The sequence below is a fragment of the Bubalus kerabau genome, chromosome 3 (genome assembly GCF_029407905.1).
Source record: "Bubalus kerabau isolate K-KA32 ecotype Philippines breed swamp buffalo chromosome 3, PCC_UOA_SB_1v2, whole genome shotgun sequence".
Classification (NCBI taxonomy): domain Eukaryota; kingdom Metazoa; phylum Chordata; class Mammalia; order Artiodactyla; family Bovidae; genus Bubalus; species Bubalus kerabau.
Window position 1 is genome coordinate 75,507,353 of NC_073626.1, and position 21,434 is coordinate 75,528,786.

Sequence of the window (21,434 nt, forward strand, 5' to 3'; positions counted from 1 at the left end):
CCTGGAAAGTGTTTCTCTTCAGCAAACCTTGATTAAGAATCATCTCTTAAAAACTACTCTTTGTTTTAAGCTGCATGCATCTTAAATCTAGTTGGCTTAAAATCTACTTACTCAAAACTAGATTTATTTTATTTACAGGTGTCATCCAACAGGGCAGGGATGATGACCTGTTCAACAGCTTGAAACATTGATTCCCTGTCACAGTGGATGACATTTGTAAGTAAAGACAATCATGTTTAAATGGTTTAAAATACCTACTGACACAAGTGCACTTTGATAAATATTTTACTGGGTCCTGAATAGCTAAATCCCCTCTTATCCATCACTCCTTTTTCTCAGAGGTGGAAGATGTTTGCTTTGCAGGAGCTAGTATACTGTTGTGGAAAGGATACGAGCATTGGAATTAAGAGCTAGGTTCTGCTACAGGCATTGTCACTGGGGCAAGCTTTTTTCACCTCTCTTGAGACTGTGTTTCCCCCTTTAAATAAGAGGGCTCTGGACTAGATGACATCCACGGTCTGGTTTATATAGTCTATGATCCTTCTGGAGGCACAGGCTTTGTATGAGAACACGGCACAGGAAAGAGCACTAAAGTGAAGTCTAGAAAGGTGAAATCTGTTTTCAGTGTATCTACTAACTGTATGACCTTGAGACAAATCCCTAACCTGTCTGAACTTCATTTTTTCAATATATAAGACATGGGTTTTTCTACAAAACAGTAGTTTACAGGATTTTAATAAATACTGCAGAAAGGGTTCTGTGCTCAAATAGGTTTGATAAAAAGGAAGTTTTTTAAAAAAAAAAAAAAAGCTTAATCATTTCTTTTCTGTAGACTGTACAGCTTTGCTAATCCCTAATGTGCATTGTGACTCTCAAGAATTCTCCCAAACTTATCTGAGTCACCTTACCCCTATTCAGAACATTTTGGAGAATAATGTTTCATGAAACCCACTTTGGGAAGTTTTGAGCCAGATGATCTCTTAAGGTCTTTCTTTGTTCTAAAATTGAAGGATGAGAATTCTACATGTGTTTTTTTCAGTCCTTAAGGTATTTAAGTTGAGGGTCTGAGCTTTTGTGGAAGGTTGACAGGATGGGTTTTTTTTTTTAAAGATTTATTATTATTTATTATTTTGGCTGTGATGGGCCTTCATTGCCACACACAGGTTTTCTCCAGTTGCAGTGAGCAGGGTCTACTCCGTGTTGCGCAGCACACACTTCTCATTGTGTTGGCTTCTCTTACTGCAGAGCACAGGCTCTAGGCACGTGGGCTTCAGTAGTTGCAGTGCATGGGTTCAGCAGTTGTAGCACACAGGCTCGGTTGCTCTGTGGCATGTGAGATCTTCCTGGGCCAGGGATTGAACCAGTGTCCTTTGCATTGCAAGGCAGATTCTTAACCGCTAGGCCAACAGGGAAGCCCTGGCAGGATGGCTTTATGGCCATAACATTTTTTTTTCCCTAAAAGGTTGTTTTGTTTATTTATTTTTAATTATTATTAATAATATTAATAATCATTAATATTGATTATAATTGGAGGCTAATTACTTTACAATATTCTGGTGGTGGTTTTTGCCATACATTGACATGAATCAGCCATGAGTGTACATGTGTCCCCCCATCCCAAACCCCCCTCCCCCTCCCTCCCCATCCCATCCTTCTGGGTTGTCCCAGTGCACTGGCTTTGAGTGCCCTGTCTCATGCATCGAACTTGGACTGGTCGTCTTTCACATATGGTAGTGTACATGTTTCAATGCTATTCTCTCAAATCATCCCACCCTCGCCTTCCCCCACAGAGAACAGTTTCTTCTTCCAAGTAGTGAATATAGTGCACTTGCTTCAACAGGTCCTGGACTATGGCAGAACACAGTGGTTTTGTGATGATTCTGCACTTACTAGTAATGTGGCTTTACATTCTCCAAAACCATGCTTTTGAAAATGTCTCCTGTAACTGTTAATAATGCATGTTGTCAAATAAAATACATAGTTTGCATTTCAAAAACCGTACAGTCAGTCAGAACTCTTGACTCTAGCCAGAACCTCTTTCCTTTTGGATTAATCCTCTAAGTTCAAAACCTGTCTCATACATAAGGATAGCCTGTGATGGCAAGAGGGGGCAAAAATCAGCTTGTTGGTTTTATGGAAGTTCACCAAGCTAAATAACCTATGTGTGTCTGTGTGTATATACATGTTTCCCTTCCCTAGAATTTTGGAATGAGTGCAATTCTTGATATGTTTATATATATAAACATATATGTAAAATATGGTATATATGGTATGTATATATGGTGTATATATAATTTAAGGAATTTCCTGTACATTAAAATTTTTTTTTCAAAGACTTCTTTGGGGATCCCTAGACTGCATACGTATTACAGAGCTTTGTTGAAATGAAAGCCCTACCAAAAATGCTGTAACTGCTGGAATTCTTTGGTTAGCTTCGTAAAGTGACAGGAGTCTTTATCCCCTGGGAGAGCAGACAGAGCATGGACTGTCTGGTTTGCTAATTGTCTTAGTCTCCCACAAAGCCACTCTTCCCAGTGTTTTTACTTTGCTTAAAAATACATAGAGCACATTTTCTGTTTCTGTATCATCTCAAGGTAGAAATCATAAGAAACCCAAACTTAAATTTAATCATTATAAAAGTAACAATATCAGAGAAGTGGGCAGCATGAAACAGTCTGAAGAAAACCATTTGATTACTGGGTTTTGTGTTTTCTTGGCCTCTAGGGCCTCTTTTTCTTCCTTGCTCCTCCCCACGCTGTGCTCCTCTTGTTCTCCTTTACTCTGCCTTTATCCTCATCCATCCCTCTTCCCCTTGTCAGGTCTCTCGTGTGGTTGGTTCAAGGTTAGGATCAGTTGTTCAGGGAGAACAGGCCCTTAGAGAACTGCCACATGGGCCCAGCGTCACTTATTTGTATTAAAAAATCAATTGAGTAATTTATGAGGAGACTACAATTTCCATACAGAACTTCTCATAGTGGGTTTGTCCTCTTCTCAATGACCTTCTTAAGAAATCAAGTACAGGTTTTAAAAGAAAGAGCCTGCGTGATCAGTGTGTATGCTAAGTCACTTAGTCGTGTCCGACTCTTTGCGACCCTAGGGACTGTAGCCCGCCAGTCTCCTCTGTCCATGGGATTCTCCAGGCAAAATACTGAAGTGGGTTGCCATTTCCTTCTGGGGAAAATGGCATTTCCTCCATCTTCCCAACCCAGGGATCAAACCTGCTTCTCTTACGTCTCTTGCATGGGCAGGCGGATTCTTTACCACTGGTGCCACTTGGAAGCTGACATGGTCAGTATATATATATACACACAAATATGTGTGTTCTTAGCAAGCCCTTAATCTCCCTAGATCTCAGTCTGCTGTAGTCTTTAAAAAAAAGGTCTATGGATTCCATTGCACTGGTGGTTATGAGTATTAATGAGATTTTGTAAAGTGGCCTTCCTTGTATGTGACACGTTATTGCCCTCTAGTCTCAGAGTGATCACCAACCAGATGCCGATTCATGGTCTCAGTACTGTTCCCCCACCTTCACTAGAAACAGCATGTGTGAGATACTCTTCAAGATCTGTCTTTTCAGTGCTTCATCGGCCCTCTGAGTTCACAAGAGAACATCCAAAGGCTCCTACTCGCTTCATCACAAAGTGGAGTCTCTTAATAAGACTGTCATTTTAGTTGTAATGTTTTTCAGGTCATGTGTTTTTAGGGAAATACGGGCAACAAAGGAATTGTTGGTATGTAATAGTGATTGCAAAATACTATAACTTGTTGAAGTTAAATTCTATCACTGTGGACTCTTTGCTTTCTTATCTGTAATAAGGACTAATCTGTAACACTGACAGAGAGTTCTTATGTGCAGGGAGGAAGATCTTCTCTGCCCTGCTAGAGTCTTGAACCTGAGCCAGGAGCACTGAGCCAGCCCTCTTCTGATCACCAGCTGTCTCCCTTGCCATTCCTCTCTGACCTGGGCTGGGTCCCATGGCAGGTGTTAGTCACAGTCAAATTGACAGGAAAGTGGGGTGTCCCCTGCTCTCAGAATCTTTAGAATGTCTCTGTGCAGCAGGGAACGCCATTCCTCATTCCACAGATATACCATCTGATATATGGTATATATATAAAATATATATTTTCTAGACAATTCTAGAAAAATTGTCTTTGTGACATGGAGTAGCTTGTGAAGGGCGGTGGATGGAGACACATCTTTAGGGATAGGCTCAAAGAAGCCGACATGGCAGAGGGCGTCTCCCCAAACTCACAGTACCGGTCATGTGTCAGGACAAGCTAGACCCTAACAGAAAATCTCATGCTTGAAATGATTGATGAAAATTCAAATGTGACCCAGGAAATTGTTTGTGTGAATCTCATCTGTCCTTCAATAATATCACCCACAGAAAGGATTAGTAATTGAAAGCCATTAGGGAAAACCAGATGGAAAGAGGAAGATGAAAGATAAACATCAGTTCCTCAGCTCCAAAGAACCAGGCCAACGGAAGACCAAATTGTAATTTTCCAAGCCAGCTGCAGTTTTGGAAGATTTCTGTGTATGGGCCAATTAAATAAATAAAATAACTCTTAAATCACTGGTTTGAGGGTTTGAAAAGGAAGCTACTAGAAATTCTTTCACAATTGCTATTTTAGAGCCTTTAGAATTTTGGTGAGGAAATAATCATTGGTGGCAAGATCCCCATTCATTAGCTTCATGGAACAGAAATCAACTCTGCTGACTTCGTTGGTCACAGCATTTGGGGTCCCAAGCAAGTAGAGGCTGTCATGCGATAATCTGGCCTTCCCACGTTGCTGTCTAACTAACTTTGTGGACCCATTCTAAAAGAGTCAGCTCACCAGTTTTAGTAAATACTTATACCTTATGTTCAATGATTTTGATCTGTAATTTTCATCTTCTGCTTTTTGCTCCATATTTTCCCCTTCTATTTGAAGTCATCCTTTCTCCCCCTACTTCCCTGGTGGCTCAGGTGATAAAAGTGTCTGTCTACAATGTGGGAGACGTGGGTTCAATCCCTGGGTCGGGAAGATACCCTGGAGAAGGAAATGGCAACCCACTCCAGTTCTCTTGCCTGGAAAATTCCATGGATGGAGGAGTCTCGTAGGCTATAGTCCATGGGGTCGCAAAGAGTCGGACACAACTGAACAACTTCATTTTCACTTTTACTTTCTCTCCCCCTAATATTTAGACTCTTGGAGACTGATAAGTCATAGCTATGGCTTGAGCCTTTTTGTGAGTTATGAAAACTTAATGTTTTTTATATGGCCTCCTAAGTTAGTCCTTAACTCTTCTTGGTTTCCTTAAAGTTACCTGTGTTGCTCAGTCGTTTCCAACTCTGCAACCCCATGGACTGACTGTATCACGCCAGGCTTCCTTGTCCTTCATTATCTCCTGGAGTTTGCTCAAACTCATGTCCATTGGATCAGTGATGCCATCCAACCATCTCATCCTCTGTCATCCCCTTTTTCTCCAATCTTTCCCAGCATCAGGGTCATTTCCAGTGAGTCAGCTCTTTGCATCAGGTGACTAAAGTATTGGAGCTTCAGCTTCAGCATCAGTCTTTCCAATGAATATTCAGGCTTGATTTCCTTTAGGATTGACTGGTTTGATCTCCGTGCAGTCCACAGGACTCAAGAATCTTCTCCAACACCACAGTTCAAAAGCATCAATTCTTCGGTACTCAGCCTTCTTTATGGTCCAGCTCCCACATCCATACATGACTACTGAAAAATCATAGCTTTTGACTAGACAGAACTTTGTTGGCAGAGTGACGTCTCTGCTTTTTAATATGCTGTTAGGTTTGTCATAGCTTCCAAGGAGCCAAGTGTCTTTTAATTTCATGGCTGCAGTTACCATCTGCAGTGATTTTGGAGCCCTCAAAAATAGTCTTTCACTGTTTCCATTGTTTCCCCATCTATTTGCATGAAATAGGACTGGAGGTCATGATCTTAGTTTTCTGCATGTTGAGTTTTAAGCCAGCTTTTTGACTCTCCTCTCTCACTTTCATCAAGAGGCTTTTTAGTTCCTCTTCGTTTTCTGCCATTAGATTGGTGCCATCTGCATATCTGAGGTTTTGATATTTTTCCCAGCAATCTTCATTCCAGCCTGAGATTTATCTAGCTATAACTTGAACAAGTTATCATAACTGGTCAGAAATGCTCAAACCTGAGTTTTATATTGGAGTTATTAAGATTCTTTCAGTAGGAAGTTATAGATGTCTCTAAGCTACTACTTGTACCCTTGTTTGTGTATCTCTTTTAAAATTTTTGTGCTGCTACATTACAGTAACTTGAATGAATCAACCCTGTTATCTTCTATTTCCTTAGCTTCTAGAACCATCCAGTGAAAATCCACTAATGCTATAGATTTGCTGGTGACCTATTTTATATTATTTAATTTTATATCTCATACAACTTAAACATTTTCCTTGATAATTTCTAAGTTTCTGTACTTATATACCAGCAATGTTTGATGAAAGGTCACCTTTGCTGTAGAATTTCTCTCCAAAAGCAGAAGCTTTTATACAAGCTGCAGATTGTTTAGCACCTTCTTAAGAGATTTACAACTCCCTTCTTCTTGCCCACTCAACAGGAAGGGAGCCCTAAGTGTGGGTATATTGATAGTTTACATCATAACTTTAGAATGACTTTGGGCTGTTGTGCAAGTTCATAGTAAGGAAACAACTGATGCCCTAGCTCTTGAGAAAGTTCTCTTTTTCTATATAATGGGGGAAACTCTACAAATGAACCCATATCTCTTTATAGGCTCATTTCCCAAGAATTCTTTATAAGTGAATTTTATTGAGTATCTTTTACATACTGTAAAATGTATTCAGTTACATGTACAATTTGGTGACCTTTGACAAATGTATGCACCTGTGTAAAGCCCCACCTGCAATCAAATATAGAACATTTCATTGCTCCAGAAAGTCCCAAGTGTCCCTTTGTAGAAAATCCCACCCCTCACCTCCTGCCTAAGGCCACTACTGATTAGATTTCCATCAGGACAAGAAATTTGTTTAATGGTTGATATGACAGGTGACGTCCTATTTAATGTTTTAGTTTTCTACATTTATAGCACTTCTGACCTCTTTTTTTTTTTTTTTTTACTTTTTACTTATTTTTAAACTTGTCATCTTATTATTTTTAAATACCTATCTTCCTGATCTCTGTTAGATACAAAATTTTTCAGGTCATGTATTTTTAGGGAAATATAAGCAACAAAAGAATTGTTGATATGTAATAGTGAGTGCAAGATACTATAACTTGTTGAAGTTGAATCCTATCACTATGGACTCTTACTTTTTAACCCATAACAAGGAGTTTAATAATGTTGGGGGCATGGTGAGAGAGGGCTCTTAGATGCAGGGAGGAAGAATCTGCTGGCATCTTGGACCCGAGCCAGAAGCACTGAGCCAGCCCTCCTTTAACCACTGGCTGTCCCCCTTGCCATTCCTCTCTGACCTGGGCTAGGGCCCATGACAGGTGTTAGTCACAGTTAAGTTGATGGGAAAAGGTGTCTCCTGCTCTCTGTGAACTGTACTACATGGTCTGAGGTATAATAATGAGAAAAACTACCATTTCTGCTTCCTCCTCCCAGTCTACTCCAAGGAAAAACAGGCATTCTTTGTGGCAGTGATATGCTTCCAAAATTCCCTATGGAACACTACTAAAGCATTTTTTCCAGCTTTGTAGAGACTGCTAAAACACTTAGATTTTTCTGTCTACAATCCTTGAAAGCATGCAGTTGTAACCCATTCAAGAGTCCTGTAGACCAGAGTTCTCTGCCCAGTCCCAGTGAAGAATGACATTCTCTTGTGTAACAAGCTTCCATGGGGAAGACTATATAGGTCACATAAAACTCCTGGAGAAATGGTTATAACTTTTCTCCCATCTCCCTCAGAAAAGCCTGTTGGAATGGGAGTGAATGAGAAAAGTGAAAAACAGTAAGAATATTAAAAATCCCAGTGTATCCTGCTATTGACAGGTTAACATAACCAATAACATTCTGCTGTTTGGCCTTCAGATAGCAGCCAAACTGAGTGTTTTATATGTGAGTGTGTTTGTATATGTGAGTGTGTGTGTGTGTGTGTGTGTGAAAGAGAGGGCCAAACATGTGTATCATTTACAGTTACCAGTTCTAAATTAACGAAGCTTTTAAGAGGAAAGGATTTCCATTAAATTCCATCTGCAGGATACACAAGAAGGACTTTTCTGAAACTGTTACTTAAACCAGAAATATATTACAGTCTTGTGGACTTAACATTCAAATTTGCCACTTATTTCAGTGTGAATAGTAAATTTCCTTTGTTTCCTTTTAGATAAAGCACCACCCCCCTACCAATGCCTTTGCCAATGATTATGTCTGATGATTGCCTAATTAATTTGCCTAATTAATGATTATGACTTATGCTTTAGTTTAGAAGCAGTGTTCATAGTTACTGCAAAGGGGCTTTGTTTTTTTTTTTTTTTTTCTATTTTAGATTTTTATTTACTTTTCATTTTTTTAAGCTACCCAATTTTTTTTGTAGTTTTTAAATTAATTTTTATTGAAGTATAGCTCTACAGTGTCTTGCTATTTTTTGCTGTACATCAAAGTGAATCAGTTATACATGTACATGTATCCACTCTTTTTAGGATTTCCTTCCCATTTAGGTCACCACAGAGCTATACAGTAGGCTCTCCTTAGTTATCAGTTTTATTTATAGTAATGTATATATACATCAATCCTAATCTCCCAATTCATCCCACCCCCTCTCCTCACTTGGTAACAATAAGTTTGTTTTCTACATCTGTGACTCTGTTTTGCTTTGCAAATAAGTTCATCTGTACCATTTTTCCAGAGTCCACATATAAGCAGTATTATTTGAGTCTTGTTCTCTCTTTATGACTTCCTATTTTTTTAAATTCATAGTGATATTGGGCTGTAAACAAGGGGTTTTCACGTTGGGTTTCATACAAGAATATTCTAAACTTTTAAGCTAATTTAATTTTTTTCACTCGAAGACAGAATGCGTAAATAGTAATGGATTCTTAACATTTGACTTAGTGTTAACTCATAAAAGAAGTTCTGTAGCCCTGTAAGCTAATAACTTTGAAGCAGTCCACAGCATCTAGTTCAGATGCCCTGTTTATGCTATTCCCTTTCTCCCTTAATTACTTATTTTTTGAGATTTGTTTTCCATAAAGATCCACCTTTACTCGTCAGATAGAAGCACTTAAGAAGGAGCTTTGATTATCACATATTACCTTCTGTTTATCCAGCCCCTCCTACACACACTCCCAAAACTGTTTTTTGGTTTTTTTTTTAATTGGGCATCTCCTTGGAACAGGAGATCAGGATCTTCATCTTATATGACTTTGATGCTGTCACTTTAAGCATGTCATCAACTTCTCTGAGCCTCAGTTGTAAAATGAAGGACTCAGCTTCAGAGATGACATTCAAGTCCCTCTAGGTATCACTCATAAATTTTTTTTGTTAACCCTGAAGAGGTTTCTCAGACTTAAGATTCTGTACTTCTAAGAACTTATTATTTAAGAGGTAGAACAGACTAAAAACATGCAGATTTTTTCAAATTTGTATTTACTTTGGCGTATAGTCAGTGTACAGTGTTGTGTTAGTTTCAGGTGTACAGCACAGTAGTTTCGTCATACATGGAGTGGGTAGCCATTCCCTTCTCCAGGGGATCTTCCCAATCCAAGGATCAAACCAGGTTTCCTGCATTACAGGCGATTCTTTACCGTCTGAGCTATCAGGGAAGCCCCACACATATATTTATTCTTTTCAGATTATTTTCCCATATAACTTATTAGATAGTATTCAGTAGAGTTCCCTGTGCTATATAGTAAGTCCTCATTGATTATTTTATATATAGTATGTGCATATGTTAATTCCAGTCTCCTAATTGATCCCTTTCTTGCTTCTTTGGTAACCATAAGTTTGTTTTCTAAGTCTGTGCATCTGTTTCTGTTTTGTAAATCAGTTCATTTGTATCATTTTTTAGATTCCACATATAAGTGATATCATAATATTTGTCTTTCTATGTTTTGCTTCACTTTAAATGATAATCTCTAGGTCCATCCTGCAAATGGTGTTATTTCATTCTTTTTATGGCTAAGTAATATTCCATTGTATATATGTACCACATTTTCCTTATCCATTTACCTGTTGATGGACATTTAGGTTGCTTCTGTGATTTGGCTGTTGTATACAGTGCTGTAAGAACACTGGGGTACCTGTGTCTTTTCGAAGTATGGTTTTTTCTGGATATGCCCAGGAGTGGGATTGCTGGATCTTCTAGTAGTTCTATTTTTAGTTTGAGGAGCCTCTGTACTGTTCTCCATAGTGGCTGTACCAGTTTACATTCCCACCAACAGTGTAAAAAGGTTCCCTTTTCTTCACACCCTCTCCAGTATTTGTAGATTTTTTTTTTTTTTTTTGGATGATAGTCATTCTGCCCTATGTGAGGTAATACTTTATTGTAGTTTTGATTTGTCTTTCTCTAATAATTTGTAATGTGGAGCATGTTTTCAGGTGCTTTTTCACCATCTGTATGTATCCTTTGGAGAAATATCTATTTAGATCTTCTGCCCATTTTTTTTTTAATTGGGTTGTATGTTTTTTATATTGAACTGCATGAGCTGTTCGTACATTTTGAGATTAATCCCATATTGGTTGCATTGTTTACAAATGTTTTCGCCCATTTTGTGAGTTGTCTTTTCATTTTGTTTATGGTTTCTTTTGCAGTGCAAAAGCTTTTAATTTTAAACGTGCTGATTTAGGTATAGGCTTGACTCTGCTTTAAGTCTCTGAGCTGGTCATATAATTTTTTTGTTTGTTTTTTGCTTCAAGAAATTGAAGATCTCTTCTTGCTCCTCAGTATAGATCTCCTAAAGTTATAAAACTAGGAATAGTAGTAACTATCATTTACTGAGCCTCTTTATGTGAGAAAGTTGGCTAAATACTTTACCTGATTATCTCCTTTAATCTCTATAGCAATCCTTTTGAGGGTAGGTATTATAATAACATAAGTATCTTTGGAGATGATAGGTTTATGATGAGTTATCAAGGGATTGTATAGGTGTGTTTCAGTAAGGCACCCTTTGTTTTGAAATACGAAATCACAGAGGATAACCAGACCCTTCCACCAGATGCCCCTTGATGTCATTGTGGAAACTGAACATTGGACTCTTTAGTATCTAAGTAGATCACTGTATTTTGAATAATTGGGTTACTCAAAATAGAGAAGTTAAAACATCCTGGAACCTGTCCAAAGGAAGTTGTAGTTTAAATGGGCCCTTCACCCACTGAGGCATGTTACTGTTGAACTGGAACTCTTTATGTTGTTTTTAAAGTAAACTCTTATCAAATATTAAAGGAAGAAGATTCTGCCTTACAGAATAAGAGAGCTTATATTCAAATTTTAAATGTTAAAAAAAAAACAAAAACTATCCTTCTCTATAACGTAGCTTAGTTCTCTAAAAGTTGATCGTGTCAAATGCTACCCTCCCTTCTTTAAGTACCACAGAAGTGTACAAATCCAAATAGTCTTGTTCCTTTCATAGGAACAACAGCAACACAAATAAATAAGAAAGGATTTATACTTATGTGATGTAAATTATACGTAAATGTGCAAAGCTGTCACTTCAGCATGTGTATTTTAAATCACAATATACTTAATAAAATGAGCTCTGGATAAATTTCTTTTAAGTTTGTATAACTGAACCATATTAAATGATTAACATAATTTATCTATGTATTAATGAAATGTAAGATTTATAATAAAGCATGTCACATTTATTTTATTTATGATTAGTCAGCACGCTTTTACATTTTCAGTAGTTCACTTGAATTCAGGTTGACATCTAAAGGTTTTCATCATTTCAGTCTTCAAAGTGCTTATTAGCATTTCATTGTCAAAGTTGGTGCTTACTTAGCTCTTTGAAACTGACAAGAGACCTCTGAGTTGACAGTCACCTCCTAAATAAACAAGATTTTGAAGGCAGTTGAAGTGTCTTTCAAATCAGTATTCCAGAGACTATATGTAAAACTTACTGTGGAGAGTTTATTGTAATTTAGAGGCAAAAAGAAAAACAAAAACTCTCTCAGCTTTTAAACTCAATTTGAGTTTATCATTCTTCTCGGTATCTCTTAGAAGCAGGGAAACCAATAATAAAGATTTAATCAAAGATATTAATATTAGTACTTTTTGAGAAATGAAACAGTGAAAAAACTTTTTAAAAATAAATTTAATGTAAAATAAATTTTTGGGAAAGTTATAAAATATATAGTCATGAATAGTTTTTTGTTTTTTTTTATTAAAGTGCTAAGTCAGATCAGTGCTCTTACTAATGAAACTTAATATACAATAGGGATACCTACAGAAATTTTGATTCAATAGAATCAACATGGGACCCAGACGTCTGTTAATATAATTGTCTCTCTATATACTGTGTGTGATGTGTATGAGATCCTGTGTATAATAAAGGTTATGGCTTATGGGTTAGGTCAGTGATTCTCAAACTTTTTGGACTTAGGATCCCTTTACACATAATATTAAGAACTGGATTCTTTTAAATGCTTCTACATTCAGTATATGGTGGTATGTTATTTTGGTTGAAGTATATGAAAAAATCTGACCTCATACAAATAAACATTTGGTACAGGAGTATCTTAAAAGCCTTTTCAGATAATTTGGATGTTTTTCTTTGATACACCAGACTGGATAAATGTAGTTTCTTAAAGATTACTTGCAATATAGAATCTGAAATGTTGTAAATAAGCATTTCTTATTCTGTTACACTAAAATCCATTGGTCTGTCTTGAACTCTGAATGGATCTTTCAACTTAACCACATGCATTGGTCATTTGGAAAATAATAGTTCACTGAGTTATTTAGGACTTTCAAACATTGAAACATTTCTGTGTATGATACAAAATCACGTTTCTTAGTATCATCATTCATTTCATCAGAAAACTCATTAAGTAGTGGGAAGCCATCACATTCAGTGTGGCAGACATAGAGTTTACAGAGTTCTTATTTTCATTTGCATGTTTGGATTTTATCACTGACTGTCATGTTATTTTCCTTGAGGTGGCAGGCTCATTTGTTCATTTTTGAGGAAATTCCAAGTCTCAGTAATCAACATTTATGTTAGTTGTTCTTCCCAGTTAAAAAATAGTATTCCATGGAGAAAGCCACCAATTCCGCTTGCAACTCAAACAAGACTTCTCCTAGAGAAAACCATCCCCACAAAGTCCCAATTGCCTTTTACATCATTTGGTATGATGCTGACTCTCTCTTTGGGATAGTTTTTCAAATGTAGGGGTATAAAACTCTAAACATAATCCAGAGTAGAAACAACAGAAGAGACAGAGTTAGGAAAAACTGTCTAAGTATGTGACCCACAGTAACTAATTTAATGTACTGGTGTTCAAAAAAAACAGTACCACTGGTGTAAAATGTTACATCAAAATCTATGCTTAGTATCTCAAAACCAATTTCTTTTGAAAAGGAAGACAACAGAGAAAATGCTGTTCAATTGATGACATGCTTTAATATTTCCAACACTGGAAAAGGCAACTAAAGCACCCACTTAAAAATGTACAGCTGATCCTGCAGGAAGAGATATTTTAGGCAAGTTATTTTTTTAACATCATACTTCTTAATGTCTTCCTTATTAATTCATGCATTTGAAAATAGTTTCATCTTGGAATTTTCCAGCAAGTTATGAGTTTGAATTCATAGGAAGAAAAATAAACTTTAGGCTCATTAAAGGTAGATATTACCAAATTCCCTTTCGCATATAACATTTTCTTGGAACTCATCAGTACAGAGGGATTTTCAGTTCAGTTCAGTCGCTCAGTCATGTCCAACTCTTTGTGACCCCATGAACTTGAGCACACCAGGCTTCCCTGTCCATCACCAACTCCCAGAGCTTACTCAAACTCATGTCCATAGAGTCAGTGATGCCATCCAACCATCTCATCCTCTGTCATCCCCTTCTCCTCCCGCCTTCAATCTTTCCTATTATCAGGGTCTTTTCTAATAAGTCAGTTCTTAGCATCAGGTGGCCAAAGTATTTCAGCTTCAACATCAGTCCTTCCAATGAATGAATATTCAGGACTGATTTCCTTTAGGATTGACTGGTTGGATCTCCTTGCTGTCCAAGGGACTCTCAAGAGTCTTCTCCAACACCACAGTTCAAAAGCATCAATTCTTCAGCACTCAGCTTTCTTTAGAGTCCAACTGTCACATCCATACATGACTACTGGAAAAACCATAGCCTTGACTAAACGAACCTTTGTTGGTAATGTCTCTGCTTTTTAATATGCTGTCTAGGTTGGATATAACTTTTCTTCCAAGGAGCAAGCATCTTTTAATTTCATGGCTGCAAGTCACCATCTGCAGTGATTTTGGAGCCCCATAGTCTCTCACTGTTCCTATTGTTTCCTCATCTATTTGCCATGAAGTGATGGGACCATATCCCATGATCTTAGTTTTCTGAGTGTTGAGTTTTAAGCCAGCTTTTTCATTCTGCTCTTTCACTTTCATCAAGAGACTCTCTAATTTCTCTTCGCTTTCTGCCATAAAGGTGGTGTCATCTGCATATCTGAGGCTATTGATATATCTCCCAGCAATCTAGATTCCAGCTTGTGCTTCATCCAGTCCAGCATTTCTCATGATGTACTCTGCATATAAGTTGAATAAGCAGGGTGACAATATACAGCCTTGATGTACTCCTTTCCCGATTTGGAACCAGTCTGTTGTTCCATGTCCAGTTCTAACTGTTGCTTCTTGATCTGCATACAGATTTCTCAGGAGGCAGGTCAGGTGGTCTGGTATTCCAATCTCTTTCAGAATTTTCCACAGTTTGTTGTGATCCACACAAAGGCTTTGGCGTAGTCAGTAAAGCAGAAGTAGATGTTTTTCTGGAACTCATTTGCTTTTTCGATGATCCATCGGATGTTGACAGTTTGATGTCTGGTTCCTCTGCCTTTTCTAAATCCAGCTTGAACATCTAGAAGTTCATGGTTCATGTACTGTTGAAGCCTGGCTTGAAGAATTTTGAGCATTACTTTACTAGTGTGTGAGATGAGTGCAATTGTGTGGTAGTTTGAACATTTTTGGCATTGCCTTTCTTTGAGATTGGAATGAAAACTGACCTTTTCCAGTCCCATGGCTACTGCTGAGTTTTCCAAATTTCGTGGCATATTGAGTGCAGCAATGAGGGATTTTATTCATCCATATATTTTTGTGGCACTTTGCACTATTCCTCCAATAATAGTTGTTTCGGTCCTGCATATTAATTTAAACCATGATTCAACCATCTTTGGAATTGAAAAATGGCAGTTCATGACTCTCTGACATCCTTTGTATGTCAGGTGGCACCTGTTCTCTTAACACAACAAACGTTTTCAATTCGGTCTTACCCTGTAGTCAGCTGTGTTGCTAAGATACCTATGTTGTCACACATTTTCTCTTTAACATGTTTCCAGTTCATATTTGCATACATTTTGGCTGTCAAATGAGGAAAAATTATTTAAAATGCTCTGCTGGTTTGCACCTCTGGTCAGCAGTTACTTTTTATTTTTAAATCAAGCTAGAAGATATTGTTTAAAATGGCCATTTTCTTTGTGTTTAAATCTATTCTGGCCATATCGTAAGACCAGAAGCTGGCACCGTTCAGATAGGCATTTCTCTATGAGTCTGAAGAGTTCAGCAAGGCTTGCTAATGTACTTTGGGTACTCGTTCCTTCAATATTCAGTGTCTGCTTTGTTGCACGCGTCGTGGGGGATGATGAGACTGACGCTAGTGACGTCAGCAGTGTCATCAGCAGTGCCACCACCTGATCTTTGAGAGCTCTCTGCATGCTGGGCGCTGGACATACAGGCTTCGCATACATTCCGTTCATTGTCTCGTTCCATGAGGTAGCTTATATCCTCATTCCAGTTTTGCAGAGGAAGAAACTGAGACTTCTCCTAAGATCCAGTAACTAGTAAGTGAAGTTGAGATTCTTTTTACAGAGAAGCCAAGCTCCTAACTACTTAACTATAAATAACACTGAACTTTAGATTAAAATTTGTTAAATTGTTTTAAAGGGTGATGAGACAGATTGAAGAGGAGAGTTTAGAAACAGCAGCTCTCTATTTTTTTAATTTATTTTTTATTGAAGTATAGTTGATTTACAATGTTGTATTAGTTTCAGGTGTACAGCACAGTGATTCAGTTATATACATATTCTTTTTCAGATTCTTTCCTCATGTATTATTATAAAATACTGAGTATAGTTCTCTGTGCTACACAGCTGGTCCTTATTGGTTATTTTATATATAGCAGTGTGTATATGTTCATCCCAATTTCCTAATTTATGCCTTTTGCCTACATGCATGCTAAGTCACTTCAGTTGTGTCTGACTCTTTTCTACCCTATGGACTGTAGCCTCCCAGGCTCCTCTGTCCATGGAATTCTCCAGGCAGGGATACTGGAGCGAGTTGCCATGCCCTCTTCCAGGGGGGTCTCCCCAACCCAGGGATTGAATCCACATCTTCTGTGTCTCCTGCATTGCAGGTAGATTCTTTACCGCTGAGCCACCGGGCAAGCCCAATTTATGCCTCTCCCATCACTTTTCGGAAAGATCCCGTGGAGAAGGAAATGGCAACCCATTCCAGGATTCTTGCCTGGAAAATTCCAGACAGAGGAGTCTGACAGGCTACAGTCCATGGGATCGCAAAGAGTCAAACACAACTGAGCAACTAACACACACACACATCACTTTCCCCTTCGGTAACCATAAGTTTAAGTTTGTTTTCTATTTTCTGTGTGTGTGACTCAGTTTCTCTTTCATAGATAAGTTCATTTGTGTCATGTTTTAGACTGCACATATGTGATATCATACGATCTTTGTGTTTCTGAGTTCATTTCAGTTCAGTCGCTCAGTTGTGTCCAACTCTTTGCTACCCCATGAACCGCAGCACGCCAGGCCTCCCTGTCCATCACCAACTCCCAGAGTTCACCCAAACTCATGTCCATCGAATCGGTGATGCCATCTAGCCATCTCATCCTCTGTCGTCCCCTTCTCCTCCTGCCCCCAATGCCTCCCAGCATCAGGGTCTTTTCAGATGACTCAACTCTTCGCATGAGGTGGCCAAAGTACTGGAGTTTCAGCTTTAGCATCATTCCTTCCAAAGAAATCCCAGGGCTGATCTCCTTCAGAATGGACTGGTTGGATCTCCTTGCAGTCCAAGGGACTCTCAAGAGTCTTCTCCAACACCACAGTTCAAAAGCATCAATTCTTCGGCGCTCAGCTTTCTTTATAGTCCAACTCTCACATCCATACATGACCACTGGAAAAACCATAGCCTTGACTAGATGAACCTTTTTTGGCAAAGTAAAGTCTCTGAGTTACTTTACTTAATATGGTGATCCCTAGTTCCATCCATTTTGCAGCAAATAATATTTCTTCTTTTTAAGGCTGATTAATATTCCATTGCACGCGCGTGTGTATGTGTGTGTATATTTATATATACACACTTCATTTTTTTATCCATTCATCTGTCGATAGACATTTAGGTTGCTTCGGTATCTTGGCTATTATAAATAAGATAGCAGCTCTCTGTGTGCACTATTTCTGATTAAAAAACAACTATATGATGTGTTCAGCAAAATTCCCTATTTGGGCATTAGAAGGCATAGGAAGGCACATTCATAGTGGATGGAGAGCAAGAGAGAGCTGGGATGGAGAGTTGGATTGAACCTGCATCTCCTGCATGAATGGCAGATTCTTTACCAGTGAGCCATGTGGCAAGCTGGTAATATATGCATTGACCATTTCTGTACTTTCTTTTAATGAATTTGTGGGCTATATGCAGTGTTTGTACTTTTCCAGACTGCATGTCCAGAACCCAAATTCTTCTAAAGAAAAATGCATATTATAATTACTCATGGCAGTGGCCATTCTGGAATCTCTGTTATAAATGTAAGCCTTAGTTGATTGTTTACCATAAGATTAGAATGGCTTTCCACCTTGTAAATTATGTATGTCTGGTGAATTTAAATGGAAAGTTTAATTAGCTATTTCTAAAGACAGCTTAATTAGTTGCTCAAGAGACCCCTCTCTCAATTCATTTGTTTGGAAGGTAGTTTTGTTGACTTGTTCTTATCTAAAAAAAAAAAAAAAACAAAAAAAACCATGAAAACCCAGTGCAAAAATAAAACCAGGAGCTGCATGTATGTCAGGAAAAGGAAATATCACTTTACCCACTACCCTCAAAATAATGAAAAAGGCTTTTTAAATGCCAGAAATTAATCACCAAGGCTGACCTTACTTCTCTGGATGTTGTAAACCATTTGTCATGCTTAGCACTGAATTGGGGAAGGTAATTTTCAGCTGTGAATATTTCTGCTTGCTGATGGTTCTGGGTCTTTGGAGCCCGGAGCCTTACTAAAGTAAGAGTCAGTCTCCTTACATGTTGAGTGATCTTATCTCCAGGTCTCAGGAAAGCAGGGGGAATGGACAGAGAATAGGTTTGAATCGGGAGGCCCCACCATTGCCACTTTGCTTATCAATTTCTGCCCTGGATCAAGTACCTTCACATCTTTGCACTGTCATTCTGCAAGATAGGAACGTGAGGATACAGTGAAATAATGTATGTGAATACAGTGAAATAATACGTATGAAAAAAGCACTTTTAGAATCTAAAACTCTGTCTAAACAAGTGCTGCTGGTTTGGAGGCAGTGTAAGAATTGGGCCCGAATTTTTTTAAACTGAACAGGCAGAAGAATACAGTAATTGAAGTTATTGTAGAATGATGGTAGAACAGGATTATGAAGCCATTTACCTCACTGATTACTTCTTGCTGTGCACCATGGTGACAGAATCAGGCCTGCTGCTGGAAGGGATTTTGTCAGGCACCCTCAGTCACCCACACCTGCTCTCCTGAAACTAGGTGGTGACTTCCTGTTTCTAGGCAGGGGCATGCTAAACTTAAAGATCACTGTGACACATCTTCCCAGAGCATCGGTTTTACTCAGGAGTCATTAATCAAAAACGTTTTTACATGGGTACATTTGGGGAACTTGGAGAGCCACCCGTGGATCCCTGCACACCCCTGTTCAAGGTTGGTTGCTATTGGCGACTTTTGATGGAAAAGGTAATGAAGCACTAGCTGAAGCTGGCAGGAGCGCCTTAAGTAGCATTTGATCTTACCAGCCTGAGATCTTCAGTTGCTCCTTAAATTATCTCCCATTAACCTATCCTTTGTGGAGGAGGGAAACGGCAAGGTAGATCCCTCTTAGTACATTAAAATGTCCCTGAAAGATAGATGTTAAATCATCCTTTAATCTTTCCTTCTTCCTTTTCACAGGAAGTTGATTGTAGTCTGACTTTCTGTGTCTACTATTGTAATGTGCTGATCATTTTTGGGCCTGGTCTAGATGCCTCAAATCACTCATGAGATATCAAGGTTCATATGGAAGAATTTAATACAATTAAATTTTATATATATATATATCATACATTTACATACATATATATATATATATATATGAAAGAATCTATCTCTTACGTGAAAAAGAACATCCAAGTTAGGGGTTGTTCTCTCTTAGTTTCATTAGGATCCTTTGAACTAACAGAAATTTCATGAGATGAAACACTATGGACACAATATGAAATGTTTATTTTAGAAAAATGCCCAGATGCAGGTTGTTTTTACTTTTCAACATCATTATCTTAATGTAAAACCTGCCATGTGGTAGTGTCATTACAAAGAAAAGACAAATTAATATCTGGCAGTGACGTGCATGATTAACACATCTATGAATTATTCTCATACTTCTCAGGGAAATTATTTATGAAAGTTTAATCTGTTACCTTCAGGCCACTATTGCCATTTTTAAATATTAAAAATAGGCTTTCAGAAACACGTTCAATTTGAACTTCATGAATACACTTTATCCCATGAGCCCACATTTGTCTTTATTGAGGCTTAAAGTGAATATTAAAATAAATTACAATTGTAATATTCTAATCAAACTATACATATTGGGCTTCCCTGGCAGCTCAAATGGTAAAAGAATCTGCCTGCAACACAGGAGATCTGGGTTCTATCCCTGGGTTGGGAAGATCCCCAGAGAAGGGAATGGCTTCACCATTAAAATAAATTACAGTTGGAATACTCTAATCAAACTGTGCATATAGGAAATATGCTTTTATAACTCAAGTTTTAAAAAATCAGTAGCACATTTTTTTTTATAACCAAATCACATACACTTCATCTTAATCAGTTGAAATCAGTAGAGGGATGAGAAAACTGATAATATAATGCCTAGTTTTTATTCTGATTCATTGGCTTGCTTCTGTTAAATCGGTGATTGTGAAATGTTCACTGAGCTGCAATAACATGAAATAACCCCTTATGGCAGTTTAAAATCTGAAAATACTCCTGATGTCTATCTGAGTCTGCCTTTTAGCTTTTTAATTGTACTTTCCTTATGTATATTACAACCAAAAGCTCTCTGAAAAAAAGTGGAAACAGCCATGATCCCAGAGTTTTGCACTGTACTTAAAGTCTCTAATTGTTGTCAGTTCAGTTCAGTCGCTCAGTCATGTCCGACTCTTTGCGACCCCATGAACTGCAGCACGCCAGGCCTCCCTGTCCATCACCAACTCCCGGAGTCCACCCAAACCCGTGTCCATTGTGTCGGTGATGCCATACAACTATCTCATCCTCTGTCATCCCCTTCTCCTCCTGCCCTCAATGCCAGCATCAGGGTCTTTTCCAGTGAGTCAACTCTTCACATGAAGTGGCCAAAGTATTTGAGTTTCAGCTGTAGCATCAGTCCTTCCAGTGAACACCCAGGACTGATCTCCTTTAGGATGGACTGGTTGGATCTCCTTGCAGTTTAAGGAACTTTCAAGAGTCTTCTCCAACACCACAGTTCAAAGGCATCAATTCTTCAGCACTCAGCTTTCTTTATAGTCCAACTCTCACTCACATCCATACATGACTACTGGAAAAATCATAGCTTTGACTAGATGGACCTTTGTGGACAAAGTAATGTCTCTGCTTTTGAATAAATATGCTGTCTAGGTTGGTCATAACTTTCCTTCCAAGGAGTAAGCATCTTTTAATTTCATGGCTGCAGTCACTGTCTGCAGTGATTTTGGAGCCCCAAAAAATAAAGTCTGACACTGTTTCCACTGTTTCCCCATCTATTTCCCATGAACTGATGGGACCAGATGCCATGATCTTCGTTTTCTGAATGTTGATCTTTAAGCCAACTTTTTCACTCTCCTTTTTCACTTTCTTCAAGAGGCTCTTTAGTTTTTCTTCACTTTCTGCCATAAGGTGGTGTCATCTGCATATCTGAGGTTATTGATATTTCTCCCGGAAATCTTGATTCCAGCTTGTGCTTCATCCAGTCCAGCATT

General features: G+C 38.2%; 1 protein-coding gene across 10 annotated transcripts in view; it reads left to right on the plus strand.

Moving 5' to 3' along the window:
- The window catches only part of CHN1 (chimerin 1), a 200,242-nt gene that overhangs the window by 118,404 nt on the left and 60,404 nt on the right, over positions 1-21,434 (plus strand). Inside the window, exon 2 of one of the 10 annotated variants that reach the window (XM_055572179.1) lies at positions 139-216. The exons of the other annotated variants lie outside the window; for them this stretch is intronic. Within the exon in view, the coding sequence (XP_055428154.1) occupies positions 208-216 (9 nt within the window). The 5' untranslated portion in view covers positions 139-207. The remainder of the gene's footprint in view (positions 1-138; positions 217-21,434) is intronic. 10 annotated transcript variants of the gene reach the window in all.